This window comes from Thamnophis elegans, chromosome 7 (genome assembly GCF_009769535.1).
Source record: "Thamnophis elegans isolate rThaEle1 chromosome 7, rThaEle1.pri, whole genome shotgun sequence".
In the NCBI taxonomy this organism is placed as follows: domain Eukaryota; kingdom Metazoa; phylum Chordata; class Lepidosauria; order Squamata; family Colubridae; genus Thamnophis; species Thamnophis elegans.
Genome location: NC_045547.1, coordinates 34032619 through 34049774, shown reverse-complemented (window position 1 = coordinate 34049774; position 17156 = coordinate 34032619). Strand labels below are relative to the sequence as shown.

General features: G+C 35.4%; 1 protein-coding gene across 3 annotated transcripts in view; it reads left to right on the top strand.

Moving 5' to 3' along the window:
* Nucleotides 1-4473: 4473 nt before the first annotated feature.
* Nucleotides 4474-17156, top strand: part of ATF7IP (activating transcription factor 7 interacting protein) — a 99696-nt gene continuing 87013 nt past the window's right edge. The window contains exon 1 of one of the 3 annotated variants that reach the window (XM_032222115.1): nt 4474-4701. Coding sequence is in view for 2 of the 3 variants with exons in the window: in XM_032222118.1 (XP_032078009.1) it covers nt 5130-5170 (41 nt within the window). In the remaining variant the exon portion in view is untranslated. Of the gene's footprint in view, nt 4702-5056; nt 5171-17156 lie in introns of those variants that run through there. The other 2 variants (XM_032222118.1, XM_032222114.1) reach the window with 2 other exon arrangements.

Sequence of the window (17156 nt, the reverse complement as noted above, 5' to 3'; positions counted from 1 at the left end):
AATATGCATGCTAATTTGTAAGCCATTGAAATGAGAACAAAGAAACTAATATCAATCTACTTAAATAATTCCAATTGAATGTTTGATTTTTGCAGTCCAAGGGCAATCAAACTTGCGGCCTATGAGCCGCATGAATCACATGCTAACCATACCCATTCCCGGTTTAGCGAAGGAGCGGAAAGTCATGTGATGCCACCGTGATGCTGCAAGTTTGACACTGCTGAACTAGACTGTTTAAAAAACTGCTTTTGTTATCAATTCAATATAGTGTTGAGCATTTGCTCTTGCATTGTTGCAATAGCTCTACTTGAAAACAAGATAATTAAGTATTTAAATTTGGCATGATGTGATGTCTCCCTTGGATGACTCCTCAGATTCTTCCTCGGTTGGCTCAAGGGAGGATGAGCTCATTCCTGGCATGTCAGGAACTGGGTTAATTAATGACTCTGAAAGCCGGTCAAGAGATTTACAGGGGGCTTCAGCTGGGGACACCTTGGAGGGGTGGTCAATGAAGAGGAGGAGGAGCTACCTTCCATGCTGGATCTGAGAGCATGCAGGGCAGAGAAGAGACAAGAGCAATGGTGATCTGCCAGATTACTTGGGAGAAGGCCTTGCCTGACTTGATGGGCTGCATTAGAAAACTATTTATCACAACACACAGAGGGAAGTGTTGTTGGGAACGTGTGGTTTATGGCTGTGTGCTTTGTTCCTCATGCTTCCTGCTGGACTTTGGAGACTCTGAATTTTTCTTACCAAGTGATCTCTTGTGGGTGTATTTCAATTTGGCCTGATAGATTAAGTTTGTTTGGTGGATTTATTTGTTGGAGTGACTTTCTATTGTTTTATGGACTATTGGCCATTGCCTTGTATACTAACCTTGACTTGCTTGTGACTGACGTTATTTGGGACAGTTCTGAGGCTAGGTGAAGGGAATTGCTGGGGAACATTAATCAACTCTCTAAAACACACTTACATGTATGTATGAGTGAGTGGAGCAGCACACATGAAAAGTATAGCACATTCCCACTAAATGTAAAATAGATGCAAAATTGATTAAAATGGTATACACATTTATATTTAACATATATGGGATTAAAAGAAAAGAAACTTTATATTTTAGGGAACCAAATAATATGTATGGACTAATAAGTATAAAATTTAATATTAGTTTATGTATGAATATTAAATATTTATACTTCTTAGTCCACATACAATATTTGTTTCCCTAAAATACAAAGTTCCCTTCTTATCCAATATACATAGAATTTTCTACTTTTCATGCATTTTTGCATGATAGTTCTTTCTTTTATCCGTGACCTGACAATTGTGCGATGGACATATCCGTGCCGACAAAATAGCGCAGATTTAAACGCAATGTCATAATCACGCCAACAAAAAATCGACGATAAAATTGCGATGACAAAAATGTGATGATGACAACCACAAGAGAAGCTCAGCCTGGAGCCTCCTTGCCCAGGGAGGTCTCACCTTGAAGACACCTGAAATGTTCCCTGTGCCACGCAAGCCCTCTTAGGCACAGCCAGGGACTCTGCTTCCTCCCCCCCCCCCCCGTTCTCTGCCTGTCCTGCTTCGTCCCTGTCCCTTTCAATGCCCACTGAGTCCAGAGACACAAGCTGGAACCCTTTTGGCCCTCTCCGGTGGTCAGTCCGGAGCAAAGGCCCAAAGAAAGTTTCTCCCCCCTCTGCTTCCAAGCTCACAGCAGCCCCCATCCCCCCCTCGTCCTCCAGGAGAGGCAGCCAAATCTTAATTCAAATGTTCATTGAGCATGTACAACGGGAGGAAAATCAATTCCATCACCTGTCTCTGCAAACCCAGCAGGGGGGGAAGGGGGCCTTTTGGACTTGGGGGTTTTCTTCCAATATACATAAGACAGTGAATGCTTAATGAGAATACAAGTAGGCATCACTACCCACTCAACATTTCCCCTTAATAATGTAGTGTACAATATGCAATTATCTCACCTTCTCATTCATCTCTGGTTCCTGAGTTATGTATTAATATGAATTAGCCTCAAAGAGTCCAACCTTCACACCAACCAGTGACAAAAAATGAAAATAGTCTAATTTACTCCCAAGAAGCAACACCATTTTATTTATTTGCTTCTCTAGCTAACTCCACTTCCTCCCCCCCACTTCTTCTGCCATTAAACTGAAATAGGTAGAATGGTCAAGATGAAACAGCAGCTAAGCAACAAAAGATCCTTCTCCAAAAGAAGAAAATGTAGCATAATAGAAACAAACTTTAATCTGAAATTATGTCAATATTTTTGCCCACTGATAAGAAAATCCAGCGTAAGCACACTATTCTTTACCAGCTAATACAAAAACATGGGATAATTTATTTTTATTTAGTACAGTATCTATATTCTATGCATTTCCAAATCTAGGAAATTCACAATAAAAAAACATACAGTAAACTAGAAAACTATTTGATAGAAAACCTCCAAATACCATTCCTAGCCTATCAGGCTAAAAATAGACATTTACTATCCCTCACTTTTTAATAGCCCACAGGTAAGCAAATTAATGTAATCTAATTTAGGCCCCAAGTTCCTGATGGAATAAAACTGCTTTCACTGCCATTATAAAAGTTACCAATTATCAAGGTCATATATACCTTTTGAGGCATAGCTATGTTCCATCATATTTATTCTTTGATTTTCACCAGTTTAGTGTGTCCTGTTTTTGTTTAGCTGTTGCTCTTAAAAATAGCAATCTCTTCATATATCCTTTCTCTTCTGACTTCCGGAGATGAAATATGCAACAGATGTTTGCTCCCATCTACTCTCTTTTTTATACATTTTAGGCACTTCACTTGCTCATTTACTTGTCCCTTTGTAGAGTACAATACTGAGAGGTGATCATCAATGATTTCATCATCTTATCTGCCCCCTTGAATTCACTGAGTAGAATTATGGTAGCATTTTTATCCAGGAATCAAATTCTTCCCATACCTTACAATGCAAAATTATGGACACTGGTATTGTATTTATTAGTAGTAAATTTATACCCTTTATTTTATACTACAGAAGACAGTGGTCATGGATTCTGCAATTCTTTCCTGTATTGGTTGCCCCATCACTAGGTGCTTACCAAGATGATAACCTGCTTACATGGCCTCTACTTATTCTCTTACAGAATGAATGGGATTAAATTACTAGTCTTCAAAATTAGAGAAAATGGAGAGTAAAGTGCAAATGAATGAGGCAATTTTTATTATTTCAATGATCAATTGTCTATGCTTCTAGGAAGCTAACAAGTAGATGGCAAATGTACCTGTGCCTTTCATATCTCTCCTCCTCTGCATGCTTAGAGTTGGTGGCACTGTGGGGGGAAATTCTTTCTGGCTATTTAGCTTTATTCCCATCTCCCACTTCTCCATTTTTCCACCTCTCCCAAATGTCTAAATATTAAAAGTTTTGTGGTGTTTACTGCTTAATTTCATTTCAAATTTAAAACGGGAACATTAAGACTTTTTACTCAAACAAGTATTTAGAATAAATGAGTAGTTTTGTCCCAGCAGAATACCTTAAGATAGCATTGCTGCAGGCAATGAAGTAGGAAGGTACTGTATATGTGGAAGAAAAGACTTGTGGGAAAAGGGTGTGGAAAATCACTGTAGAGTGGAAAAAGCAGCTGGTAAGATAAAAACAAACAAGGTATGTTAGTGTTTAGCCTTTCCTATTTCCCATTTAATAACAGTTCAACTATGTTCTAGCTGAAAATTATTTTTGCAACTAAAGACCAAAATGTGGAAAGAATATATTGTGCTTCAATACGATGGATACATTCAACTTATTACTAAAGCTATTTTATTACATAACGTTTTATTGACAATGGATATATTGTGGATAAAGAACATACAACTCACAAATCAATTGAACAGTAAACTTATTTTGCTTAGGAATAACCCTAAGCGAACTCAACATTTACTTGATTCTTAAGTAGACGCTATGGACTGCCTGTGAGAATATCAGAATGTAACTGATATTCCAAATAGGTCACGAGTGCTCTACGGCAGCTTAATTTTACAATAGTTACCTCCAAAGGGTAGCAACATTATTCACTACTTTTACCATGGAATACAGAAATTGTTAACTGACACTGAGGACTCCCCTGAAACAGTATAAAACACGAAGCTTCTCTTCAAGAACGTGCCGACTTCAAAGCTACCCAGATACACCAAACGAACTCCAACCAATCCAGCCGAGGCAGGTTACGCTACCTCGGTCAGCTTCGTAAACTGTAGCACCACTTTCTCCTGCTGCCACTGGCGTCAATTTCTAGCTTAACAAGCCACAAGGGCTTCCGTTCCACCTTAACTCGCTTATCAACTATCTGCCGCTCAAACCAATAATTTCCTTACTGCAAGAAGGGGAGGAGCTTCCAGCAAAATATGCTAAGTAATTGTGGAATATTTGCATAACCTTCCAAACGGCCGATCTGCGGATTGGCCGGCGAAAGAATGCAGTTCGCACGTCCGCCCCCCTCAGCTTTTTTTTCCAAAGGAGGTGGGGCCAAGAGAGTGGGAGGGGAAATCACAGCTCATTTGCATAACGGCCCAGCACATGCTGTAGGCTGTGTGCTTTTTTTTTTTGAATCATCGGCGGCAGTGGAAGCGGACGGGAGCACTTGTGGCAGCGCTCTGAACCACTGGCGGCGGAACGACTTCTACTCGCAGGTACTGCTGCAATCCCGGGGGGGGGGGGAGGGGGAGGGAGCGGGAGCGGGTGTTGGATACAGATCAGGTTTTGTGTTGGAAACGGTGGCAGCCAGCAGCAACTAATACACCTAAAGACAATTTTCCTCAGGCATCTTTTATGAAGGAAGACTTTCTCCTTTTTGTCGATCCCGCTCCGACTTGCCTCGTCCAAAACGCTGACGCGGTGAAAAATTGCCGGAGCCCTCACTGCCGCTCCTGGCGGTAGTTTCCGTTCGCTCCCATCCCTCCCCTCCCCCTCCCCCCGCTGGTCGATGGGTGGCGGTTTCCTGTATCCTGGCAGGAAGTATGTGCCCGAGCATGCGCACTGCATAAGCGCGCCTCAAACCCTCGTTTTTAGTGTTGCACGACGAGGTTTTCTTCAGAGGAAGCGGCCATTTCCCTGGTTTATGAGCAATCGAGGACACCTGGTTTTAGTCTCATGTAATCGGTTAGTACTGTATTATTTTAATTTACATCTCTGCTGTTGAAGTCTGATTGTCTGAAATTACATTGGCTGAGTTATGCTGTTTTTTATGTTTCTATTTATTTGAGTTTAAGGTAAGTACGTGGGACAATTTTGTTTGTCTTTTAACACAGGTTTAATTTTATTTATTCATTAAAATGTAAATATTTGGATATTGATTAGTTGTTTATGTTCAGTTTTTAAAAATGTCCTTATTTTGTACCCTGAAAAGGCGCTAAATACACAAAGTGAAAGTACTTGACAGCATTCGTAAAAAGTAGACTAAATTTAGAAAGTAATAATACAATTTATAAGGTAGATTTTTTAGTATTATGTAAGATAACAGTTTACTCATTTTGCTCTTTGGATGATTGGACAACAATTAAACTAACCTTTTCATTACAGTAAAAGAGATATTTTCCCAGTTGTGGATTGTGTTCAAAAGTTGGATTTTCAAGAAGAGTGCTGTCTTGTGTATTTTTGCAATCTATATAATGTTAATATATGTTAATCTTTCTGCCTTTGTTTATTCGTGTGTGTATACACAAATGGACACACAAAATATTCACATGTATGTAAGAGAAGAATAGTTGTTTTGATTTATAAATAAAAATAGTCTTAATTACAAAATATATTTGCTTGAAATGATACTTGGTATGGATTTAAAACTTTGCTGCTAAAATATTGACAAAAACAATTTTAAAGGAGATGAGAGACTACTTGGCAATACAATACTGCTAGAGTACAAAATAGAAACTTGATTAGGATATCATTATTTAATTCTCATTCATTTATGTATTACATAGAAACCTGTAAAATTACTATAGTTTTGTAGTTTAAAATCCAAATGCCTCACATAAGTATTTTCTGGAACTATTTGTGCTGATTTATGGGTTTTTTAATTCTGGGAAAGTGGTATATAATAGTATGGCAATTTTGCCATGTTTATAAATATGACAATTGTATCAAAATATTATTTAACTTTTAAAATTGCTACACTGTTATATGGCCTCTAGTTTTTTTTCTAAGATAAATAAGACAACTCCCTTTGTTTTGCATTATTAGTGTGTGTTTTATTCACAAATAACTTTATTTGCTTTTATTTAAAAGCGAGTGTAGTATTATCAGCAAAATTATCTGAATTTAACAGTAAGTATGCTATCATTCTGAAACATAGTAGATAATGTTGCTGGTTTCTAGTTTCTGTTGTGGAAAATACACTGATGGTGAGATTTAAACTGCTATATTTTTATGAAACCTCAAACTATGGCCACAATCTTCTGTGTGAATAAGTACTTAAAAGGTTCCAAATCTTGTTTTGTATTCAAGGATTATGCACCAGTTTATTGCGAAGTAAGAGAAAAACTATGTCGTATATATCGTTCATTCTTATATACATTGCAATGCAAAGAAGAGTGAATGTTGAAATGCACATTGATCATTCGTTATGGCGTTATGTCTTGGTGTCTGAGTGCAAGAAGCACAATGGGGAAATGACATACCAGTGACCTACTTGGATGTGTGTGTGGACACTGCTGTATGTTTTGGGGAAAAGCCTACTCTGTATATATCAATTTATGTTTATTTCACATTTAGCTTTAAAAGTTCTATAAATGGCTTGTTGTAAAATATTAATTGTTCTTATAGAGAATGATATTCTTTCTCTTCTGATTTGTTCTATGGAGGAAGCTTTATTTTTAAATTTATATTCTTCCATTCTGTCAAAAGATCTCAAATTACATTACAATGATGACAAAATTTAATATGCACAACAACTCTGTGAAGTAGGTTAACATTATTGATAGTGTAAGAATGGCTAAGCAAGTTTAATGTAATTATTATGAGAAAAACCCAAGTGTCACTCATTTTTTAGTTAATTTCGTTTCTAGAGCTGTAATGAAAGGAAAAAGTTGTAAATACTATTTTTTCCTTCCCGGCCAAACATACTGGGAAAGTATTCTAAATTACTTTCACTTCTAATGGGGATAAAAAGGTACTCTCTTTAACAGTGAGGAAAACCTTTTAAAGTGTTTTTTTCATATGTTTAGTTATAAAGGGGAAGTGGTATTTTCAGTTGTTGCTGGATTAATCTGATTCCAATCCCCCCTTTAAAAAAAAAACTGCATTGACTTCTTTTGAGCAGGGGGGGTTGGACTAGATGACCTATAAGGTCCCTTCCAACTCTGTTAATCTGTTTTGTTGGAAAAGATATGCTTTGCCAAGAACATATTTTAGATTGGCTTACAATATTTTGGGTTATCATAAATTCTTTTGTCTAAAGCTACTCAATGGAGCAGGGTAACCAATATGATTTGCATTGTTGAGGCTATGGAGGTGACTAGGAACAACATGCTCAGTTTCCCTTCCAGTAAAATAGATGTCACCATAGCTGCCCCATTGAAGCAGTTTGAGTGTGTGCATAAAATTCCATATGTAGCAAATTGCTCTTCTCAGAAAGGGTAAGACAAAGCATGAGCCTCTTCTGAATGACTGTGTTGACTAGAAATGTTTGGAAACTTAAGCTTTCATCAGTCCTTTCAAAACTGATTAGTAAGCCCTAATGTATTTAAATTTAAAATTATATTTTTAAGTATTCTAACTTATTATTGATACTCATGTAGTTAGAAAGAGTATCTGATAAACCTTCATAAAAGTTTATGCTTTTTATTGTTATGCCTTCATATAACTATGTCAGATAAGAAAAAACAAAAACTTATAAATCAAAATATACAAAGATCCCAAATAGCCAATGATAGTATGAGATAGTAATTATTTATTAATAAATAATGATAGTAGAAATGTATAATAAATTACTACCCTTGTAAATTAATATCAATACTATTTTCTTAGATTCATTCTGTCAGTCAAAAAAGCTACCATCCAGACACAATAAGGGTCTTTAATGAGGTTTGCTAGGAGAATCCCTAATGTTTGCAGGTATACAGAAGATAATAAAAAAGATGCAAAGCGGATAAAGAGGAGAATTCCAAACAGCCCCTGAAGATGTTGAATTCTCAGTACTTATGACTGCTGGCTAAATGAAAGGACTGGGAAAGCAAGGTAATAGAGAATTTATGAAGAGAACATGGACAATTAAAATCTTGACATGTATTTATATACTGTACATTGCAACACTTCATTGTGGCGATTACTTTAACCTAGGAAATTTTAAGTCGTAGGCTATGTCCAACATTATTTTCATTCATGCAGTGAAGCTTCTATTTTCTTCTACGTTTCTTTCACATGCTCCAAGTTGCTCTGAATCCTAATCCTCTATAATATTTAGGCGGTATGAAGAAACCATTTTGCTGAAAAAGCAGTAAAATCCAGGAGAGTGTTAAGGCTGATTTAGAATTTCCTACAACTGCCCATAGCTGTCACAGTATGTATGCTAGCTATCACTATGTATCCTGCATAGTGATTGGTTGATCCGACTTCCTGTTCTCTGCTTTGCTGTTTGAATGCTCCCTAGTCAACAAACAACAGACACATATCTTCCCTCACCTACAATGTCAGAGAAGTCTGCTTGATCCTTGAAAATCTGATGAATTATATTGACTGAAAATGCCAAGAAAAATTCATTAAAATTGTTCTTCATACATTTCTAAATATTCCAAATTGCAAACTTAAATATTCTAACATTTTACAATATGAAGGGTGGTATATTTTGCGAATTTGGAGACATTTTTGTTTTTTATAATTTTTGTATTTTATATTAAACTACAGTACATGGACCAAACTGCAAATATAGCAGCAGAAGTAGTATTTCATTTATTTCTTTAATGAATTTGTGTCCCACCCATCTCACTACCAAATGTTTATGGGCAGCAGCTTACAATACTATAAATAACAGAACAAGTAGTATGAATAAAAAGGTATGTACAAAGTTAAATATTTGCATTTTACTAAACTATGCAATACTCTATAATGTTCTACATTTGCAGCTATCTCCTCACTGGCTGATAGCTGTGTTTTGTTTTACTTTTTATATGCTGTTAAGTGATCACATCCAAATGATATAAAGTTCTGTGTCTCTTTAATATAAAGATTGCTTAGTAATTGAATTCCATTTCAGGAGAAAATATTGTTAAGCATGTACTATACACATATCCACAAAATATTACATGACAATCAAAACCTAACATTAAGTGTGATTGATTAATAATTCAACATACTAATGTGATAGATTTTTTCCCTTCCAATCACCATAAGTTATTCTGCTGAAATCTTACTAGTGATTTTAAAGTATGTCATTAAGATCAACTACTATAATGATGTAAATTATTAAATAAGAGCATTTTCAGTTGCTGTTAAAAATTAAAATTGCAGGGTTGATACCTATTAAGGAACTTGGGATCCCATCATTGTTTAAAGCAGTATCAAAATGTCATTTTTATTTAAACAGTCTACACTATAGGATAATAGAAATAAAGCCAATTTTTGCATAATTTCATTATCTAATATATCATATTTTTAAACAAAATATTTAAAATAGAAATGATCAACCTTTTTAAAAGTTACTTTATTTAAAATTAGGAAACACATAGATTGCAATATATAAGTAAAAATTGTTTCTGTGGGGATTCATAAATTATAATATATAACAAATGTTGCTTGACAGAGGAAAAAAAAACTATCTGCTGAGAAATTTCCCTCTACAGTATTCAGAATTTTCCCCTGAGGTTCCAGCTTGTGTATAAAAATTGGGTATTTAGTTTTTCTTAGTTGTTTTAGTTTGTATCTCACCATTAATAACAATGTCTTTTTATACAAGACTTAAAAGGAAGCTTCATTAGTGAAAAATAAGCAGCATAACAAGAAACACTTGTCTGGATCAATTAGTTAATAAAATTAACAATATTAAATTAATTTTATAGTGAAGTTTCTTAAGACAATAATTGCATGGCAGTCTATTTGAGTAGTTTTGGTTTTGGCTATCAGTATTTTAAGCGACATGCAAGTATAAGCATATCTATAAAATTATGCTTAAAAACAGCATAGAGAAGATATTTCTACAAATAATCTTGCTGAATTGTGACCAGTTCCAAAGTTCATCATATATTAATTTGCAAATGAGTTTAATATTGCTCCTTTTCAGTCAGCAATTTATTGACTCCAAACAGAAATATTTACAAATATTTAGTATTACCATTGAATGTATTCCTGTATCATTGAACAGATCTATTTAATTTCACAATCCAATATTTCATTGATTTTAAGACTATAACTTTTGTTTTAAAAGTTGATGCAATTGTATTTCAGAATATGTGCGATAGGCCTTGTCTTTCTCAGCAACAGAAGATAACATAATTTTATGAACTTTTAAAAGTTTAAATTATTCTATCCCTGCTTCTTTCTTGGAATATTAATAAAAATAATGAAAAAGTGCAGAATATTTTTAAATAGCAAAGAGAAGACTATAGCCATAATTTAAAATAAATAAATAAATCATGTAAACAATTTTATTTAGTTCACATGGAAACTATTTTTTGAATATATTTATAAATATTAATATAAAATTTATATTACAAATAGCAACGCTTACATTTTGATTATTCAAAACGTAATGAATATTTTTGAATATTGATTAAAGTGTACAATTCAGGCAAGTTAAAATATATTGTACATCCAGAAATATAGTCTGTTCTCTAACATTTCAGAGGGTAGATATTAATAACTCCAAAGCTTTTACAGGAAGTCTTCTACATTTATCAGACACAGAACTCCAAGATCTGCATTAATATCTTGCTCCTTGAACATACTGAGTAAAATATTTTCCATTGAAAGGGTCCTAGAGCAATCATGATAGAAATTAATTATATAAATATATGCTTATAGGTCTAGATTGTCTAAGACGTTGGTGGCAAGGCAGAATACAAATTTGATTAATAAATAACGCTGAATGAAGTTTTCATCAAAAGTTAAGGAAACTGATATATCTAATTAACTGTTTTGGGAGAAATAACAAAACATAGTAGAAAGTAATTCAGATGTATAATCAGTCAACATATTTTTAAATATTGTTTCATTTTTATTGTTTACTGTGTTTTTGAACCATACTCAGTGTTTGGTAAAAATGAATTGTAACTAGTTAATTGGAGGATCTCCTCTCTTAGCCCCTTAGGTTAGATTTTTTTATATTGTTCTTTAAAATTGCCTTTTATGGACATAACTGCAGTTTACTGCTGAGTTTAGGTTTCGATGTTCTACAAGTAAGCAGTCTGGATCAGCAGAATATTCTCACAGCATGGAGAATATCCAGGTACTAGGTTTTCGCCCTCCCCCTTCAAAAAGTTATTTGAATTATATATTCAACATCGAATCCAGAACAAATTTATGTAGATTTATTTTGTCTCCATGTTTTTAATGCTTTATTTTTACTAAGGAAAATCTTTGGATCCACTGAAAGCTAATGTTTTAGAGGAAATCAAAATAAGCTTGGAAGTCCAATTTGAAAACTACCCATCTCCTCTTCCTGCAGTATATAGTGTTCTACTACAACATAATTGCATCTACTGAGAGGAGAGATAATGTTTATAATAATAACAAAGGTAGATCTAAATGGTCTTACCCTCTTATTTATGGGATAATGAATATTGAGTGGCAAAGCAAATATAATCCAACCATTATTCATAGATTCTTTACTAAATAGCTGCCTGCTGCTGGGCAAATTTTTGGTGCTGGATTTCTGCTGATCAGAGCATTTCTGTAGATATACACAGAATAATTGTTAAACATTGTTCCCTGTCTTCCTGCCTTGTATTAAAATGCAGAAAAGCCGTTGAAAATCTGGTTTCCACCTACTTAGTTCTAAAATTTTGAAGGGTGTTATAATTCTCCAATTAAAAAATAGTTTTGACATTGAATGTTGATAATTCCAATAGTATTACTAGTTATTTCAATATATTCTTAGTTTCAATATTCTACCTTTTTTTCTTACAATTCTGCACATATCTATGATTAACAATCCTACTTATAAACAAAACTGGCCCAACCGAAATTGCATGTTTTTGACGGAACAGGGGGTTCATTTAGAATTAGGAGCAATGTTGTTACTGTTTTCTTAAGATAATCAAGTGGATGCTACTTACTGATTTGTTCATTTTAATTTATTGTGGCTACATTCCTATTTCAAAATATCAGTTATTTAAACTATTTTTATTTTATGTGGCTCTAAGAATTGCATCATTATATTATGCCATCTCACATCAAATGTCTTCATCATTTAAGTGTATCTTTTTCCTTAACATTAATAGACTTATTTACATTGGTTATTTTCCTACATTTGTGTTAGTACATTGTTGTATTTTTTTAATTTGTTATATGCCTATTAGATTGTTGTTTTGAAAATACCATAGAATCCTGTAGTTTTCTCCCTTTTGTTGATTTCTTCTTTGACGAATTGTTGCGGACTGCCTATTCAATTATTAAAACGATTCAGTTTTATCTGATTATCTAATCAATCTGTTTTATTTTCTGTTACAACTAAAACTTTGTTAATCCTTTGTAATAAGAGTACTTGCTGTAACCTTTTCCCAAGATAAATGCCAATTAGCACAAGTTGTGTTCTACAGATAGCCCTCAACTTACAAATACAGTTGGGACTGGACCTTCGATCATTCAGCAATGTACCCAATTTTATGACCATTTTGCCTCAGTTGTTAATCAAATCACAAGATTAAGCAAATCTAATTCAACTACTCCCTTTGCTTTTTGCAAGCTCCCTGGAAAGGCTGCAAATGGCAGTCACATAATGCAACCATCATAAATATATGCTAGTAACCAAGTGTTCTAATTTTTATCATGTGACTGAGAATAGTACAACAGCCAGAAATATTTATTTATTTATTTATTTGTCTTGTATGCCGCCCACTCCCGGAAGACTCCGGGCGGCTCACAAAAGACAAGGGAAAGGGGGAAAACGAGACAAAGACAACATATTAAATAGTTCTTCACTTACAGCAAAGGACTTTAGGAAAGAGTTCAGTCTAAAGTCAAAATGTTCTAGAGATCAGTCCTCCGTAGTTTTCATTGTTTTTGCATTTTTGTTGCTAGCCAGAATGTAGCTAACTTCATTTAATGACCATTCATTTAGTGACCAGTGTTATGGTGCTAAAAAGTGACTTACAACAGTCCTTGCACTTATAACTCTTGCAATGTCTTGTACTCAGTTAATATTTGCAAACTTTGGAACTTTGGAGAAGGAAAATCAATGGAAGAATGTAACAAATTGAGATCACAGGATATTTCATTTAACAATCAGTGATTTGTTTAATGATCACAGCAAAAATTGGGTGTGATTTCATGATGTCTCAAATGATTACACCGCTTAATGACTAATTTTCCAGGCCCTATTGCAGTTGTAAGTTGAAGTGTAATAGTGTTAGAAATTTCCAATACATCAAATCCTTTTTCCGTTTCTTTATGTGTGTCTTTTTTCTTTTGTTCCCCTTTTTTGTTGTTTCTATTGTTCCTGGTCAACTGTTTGGTTATGCAAAAAAAAAAAAAGTTCCAAACTCCCTGAAGCATGCCTACTACCTTCCTACTGTTTAAAAAAATATCTTCATGGAATGCTTCATTGATAAGTCTATCTTAATTTCTTATCTGTCAGTAAATAACCTCCTGAGCCATTTCAGCCAGGTTCTGGTATGCTATTCTATTTGATCTCAACTGCTTTGCTGGTAAGTAAGGCAAGCCATCAATTCAGTATTGCTGTTGTTGAATTTGTCACAGGAGCCTTCTTTGATCATTGAATTCTATTTTGTTTAGCTTTAATAAGTGTTAATTATATGGTTAATGCTATGTATTTCCCATTGTACTTTGATTATATCGAAAAGACTTTGCTCTAAACCTTTCTCTTTATCTTTGGGTGTTCCTCGGGATTATGTAGAATAATAGAGTTGGAAGGGTCCTTGGAGAACTTATAGTCCAACCCTCTGCTCAATCAAGAGTCCCTATGTCATTCTAGTCAAATCACTGTCCAATCTCTTCTTAAAAACCTCAGTGATGAAGCATCCATAACTTCTGGAGACAATTTGTTCCATTGCTTGATTGTTCTCACTGTCAGGAAATTTCTCCTTATTTCTAAGTGGATTTCTCCTTGAAAACTTTCCATACATTGCTTCTTGTCCTACTTTCAGGTGCTTTGGAAAATAGGTTGACTCCCTCTTTTGTGGCAGCCCCTTAGATATTGGAAGACTGATATGTCACCACCAGTCCTTCTCTTCATTGGATTAGACATAATCAGTTCCTGTAACCATTCATCATATGTTCTAGCCCTAATCATCTTTGTTGTCTACTCCACACACTTTTCTAGAGTCTCAATTTTTATATCGTGCCAATCAAAACAGGATGCAATATTCCAAGTGTGGTCTTACCAAGGCATTGTAAAGTGGTACCAACACTTCAAGTGATCTTGATTCTAGCCCTGTGTTAATTAAGCTTACTACTGTTGTCTTTCTTTTTTTGGCAGTTGCAGAACACTGTTGTTGTTCACTAGAATTACTAGATCCCTCTCACAGTTACTGTTTTTGAGCCAGGTACCATCTATTCTGTACCTGTGCATTTGGTTTTTCTTGCCTAAATATAAAACCTTACATGGAATTTCATTTTGTTGGGTAGGGTCCAATGTTCAAGTCTGTCGAGATCCTTCTGAATCTTGAGCCTGTCTTCGGGAGTGTTGGCCGTTCCCACCAACTGGATGTTGCCTGCAAATTTGATGAGTTCCTCTTATATCCCCTTATCTAAATCATTTATGAAGATGTTTAAGACATCACTGCATACTTCCCTCCATGTAGACGTAGTTCTCTGATGTCATGAGCCGAGAATCCAAAAGCATGGGTTAACTGCCTTCTTGCCCGGAGACTGAGTCCTTTTAAACTTTGCAGCCACGCCTCTCCTGACTGTATCCCCTCTTGACTCAGTCTATGTGCAAGTGAGATGTGATTTAGAAAAAGGAGAAGAATGCAGAGTTAAAAGTTTTGGATTCTCGGCTTTTCTTTGATTGTTTTTTGGACAAACGAAGCAGCGCTTCAGAAATCAGCTCTTTTTCGTAGACCAGAACAGCTTTACAGCGCGAATTCGCCACTTATTGGTTAAAGAGATGCCCCATCAATTCAGCTGGCTCCCCCATTTGATTGGCATAGCCACTGTAACTTCTAGCTCAATCCGGCTCAGGCCATAGAGCAATATGGCCGGAGTGTTTGTTCGGATCAGCCCCCGCCATCTTCCAGCTCACTCAGACAGAGCCAACATTTGACACGCTTTCAGTGCGGACTTCCTGGTGCTTTCCCAGCAGGAGAGACAGATAATGGAGGATACTGCTGACTCAGAGAAACACCAGATGGCCCATGTGAGTGGGGAAGAAAGGGGGGCCACAGCACAGGCCAACATTAAACAGAAGGATTCCTTTGCATTAAGAGAGGGCAGTAAAACAGTGGCTGCCTGAATAAGGGCAAAAGCCCTACATTCCAGGAAAGCCTCCAAGGCTGAGGAAAAGTATCAAAAAGCTCTGGAAAAGGAGATGTCAAAGGCTGAGAGGCTAGCTGAGATATGGAGACTGATAAAGCCTTTGGCGGGGGGGGGGGAGAATTCCTTCACTTCCCACTCTTTGTTTGTTATAACCAGAAACAGGAGAGACCCAGTTCCCAAATTCGGCCACCAAATGGTGCCACACAACAATCTCCACAACTAACTTTTCTAAATAGTAACATTGAGTTACTAATTACTAATACTATTAATTAATTAATTAATTACTAATAAATAGTAACATTGACTATATTTTGAATGCAGTTGATCAGCCAGTTGTGAATGCATCTGATAGTGATGCTGTTTAACCCACATTTTTCTATGTTATGAAGTAGTAGGTTGTGGTCTACTTTATCAAATGCCTTACTGAAATCCAGATAAATTATATCCACAGCTTTTCACTCATCCAATTTACCAAAAATGCAATAAGGTTTATCTGACATGATCTGTTTTTGAGAAATCCATGCTGGCTTCTAGTTATAACTTTGCTTGCTCCTAGGTGTTCTTTCCAGAATCTTACCAGATATTGATGTCAGGCTGATTGGTCTGTAGTTTCTTGGATCATTCCCCCCCCCTCCCTGTTTTGAAAATGGGAACCACATCAGCTCTTTTCCCTTCCCTGTTCTTCAGAATCATAGTTCAGTAGCTGTAAGATCCTGTCTTTCAGTCCTTCAGCTCCTGGAATGTAATCCATCTTGGTCTGATGATTTGAACTCAAATCTCTTTCTATTTTTATACTTATCCTTTTTGCCTTTCAGTTTATCAGAGAATTTTTTAGTTATGCTGGTTTCTTCTGGGATCTCTTATTTTTCTTCAGTGGCATTGTGCTAGACTGGTCTTTTATAATCTCACTTTTTAAAGTTTCACAAGTTTCTTGGTTTGATTTCCTCTTGAGTTTTTCTATCCATGAAATCCTTCCCAAGTATTCTATAATCTTGTTGAAATCAGCTCTCTTAAAGTCCAAGACTCCAAGTTTGATTTTATTCCATTGCTTGTGTTTCCAATATGTTGAATTGCAATATAGTATTGACACTCCCCACTAGGAGCCTTAAGGTTCGGTTTTAGACCCACAGTTGTTTACTGTATATTATCTGTTTCAGATTTCTGATACTTTCCTTGTTGTTTATCTGTCACAGTGATGCTCAGCTGTAATTCTTTGATCTTGTCTTGGGTGAAGATAGACTTCCAACTGTCTTCCTGGGATTTCCAGGTGGATGTTTTCCTGCTGCTTCAGATTAATGTGGACAAATTGAGTTTAGTGCCCTCTTTTTTTGTTCTAATTGTTTTTCGTTCTTTTCAAAACTATCAACCATTGTTATCACTGACAGTGTAAAATTGGGAGTTTTATCAGTGATTATTAATAAAACAACGTGAATCTGCAACTTTTCTCTTGTGACCCTAAACATTTGACCATTTCCTGCTGTTGAGGTAGTCAAGCAATTCC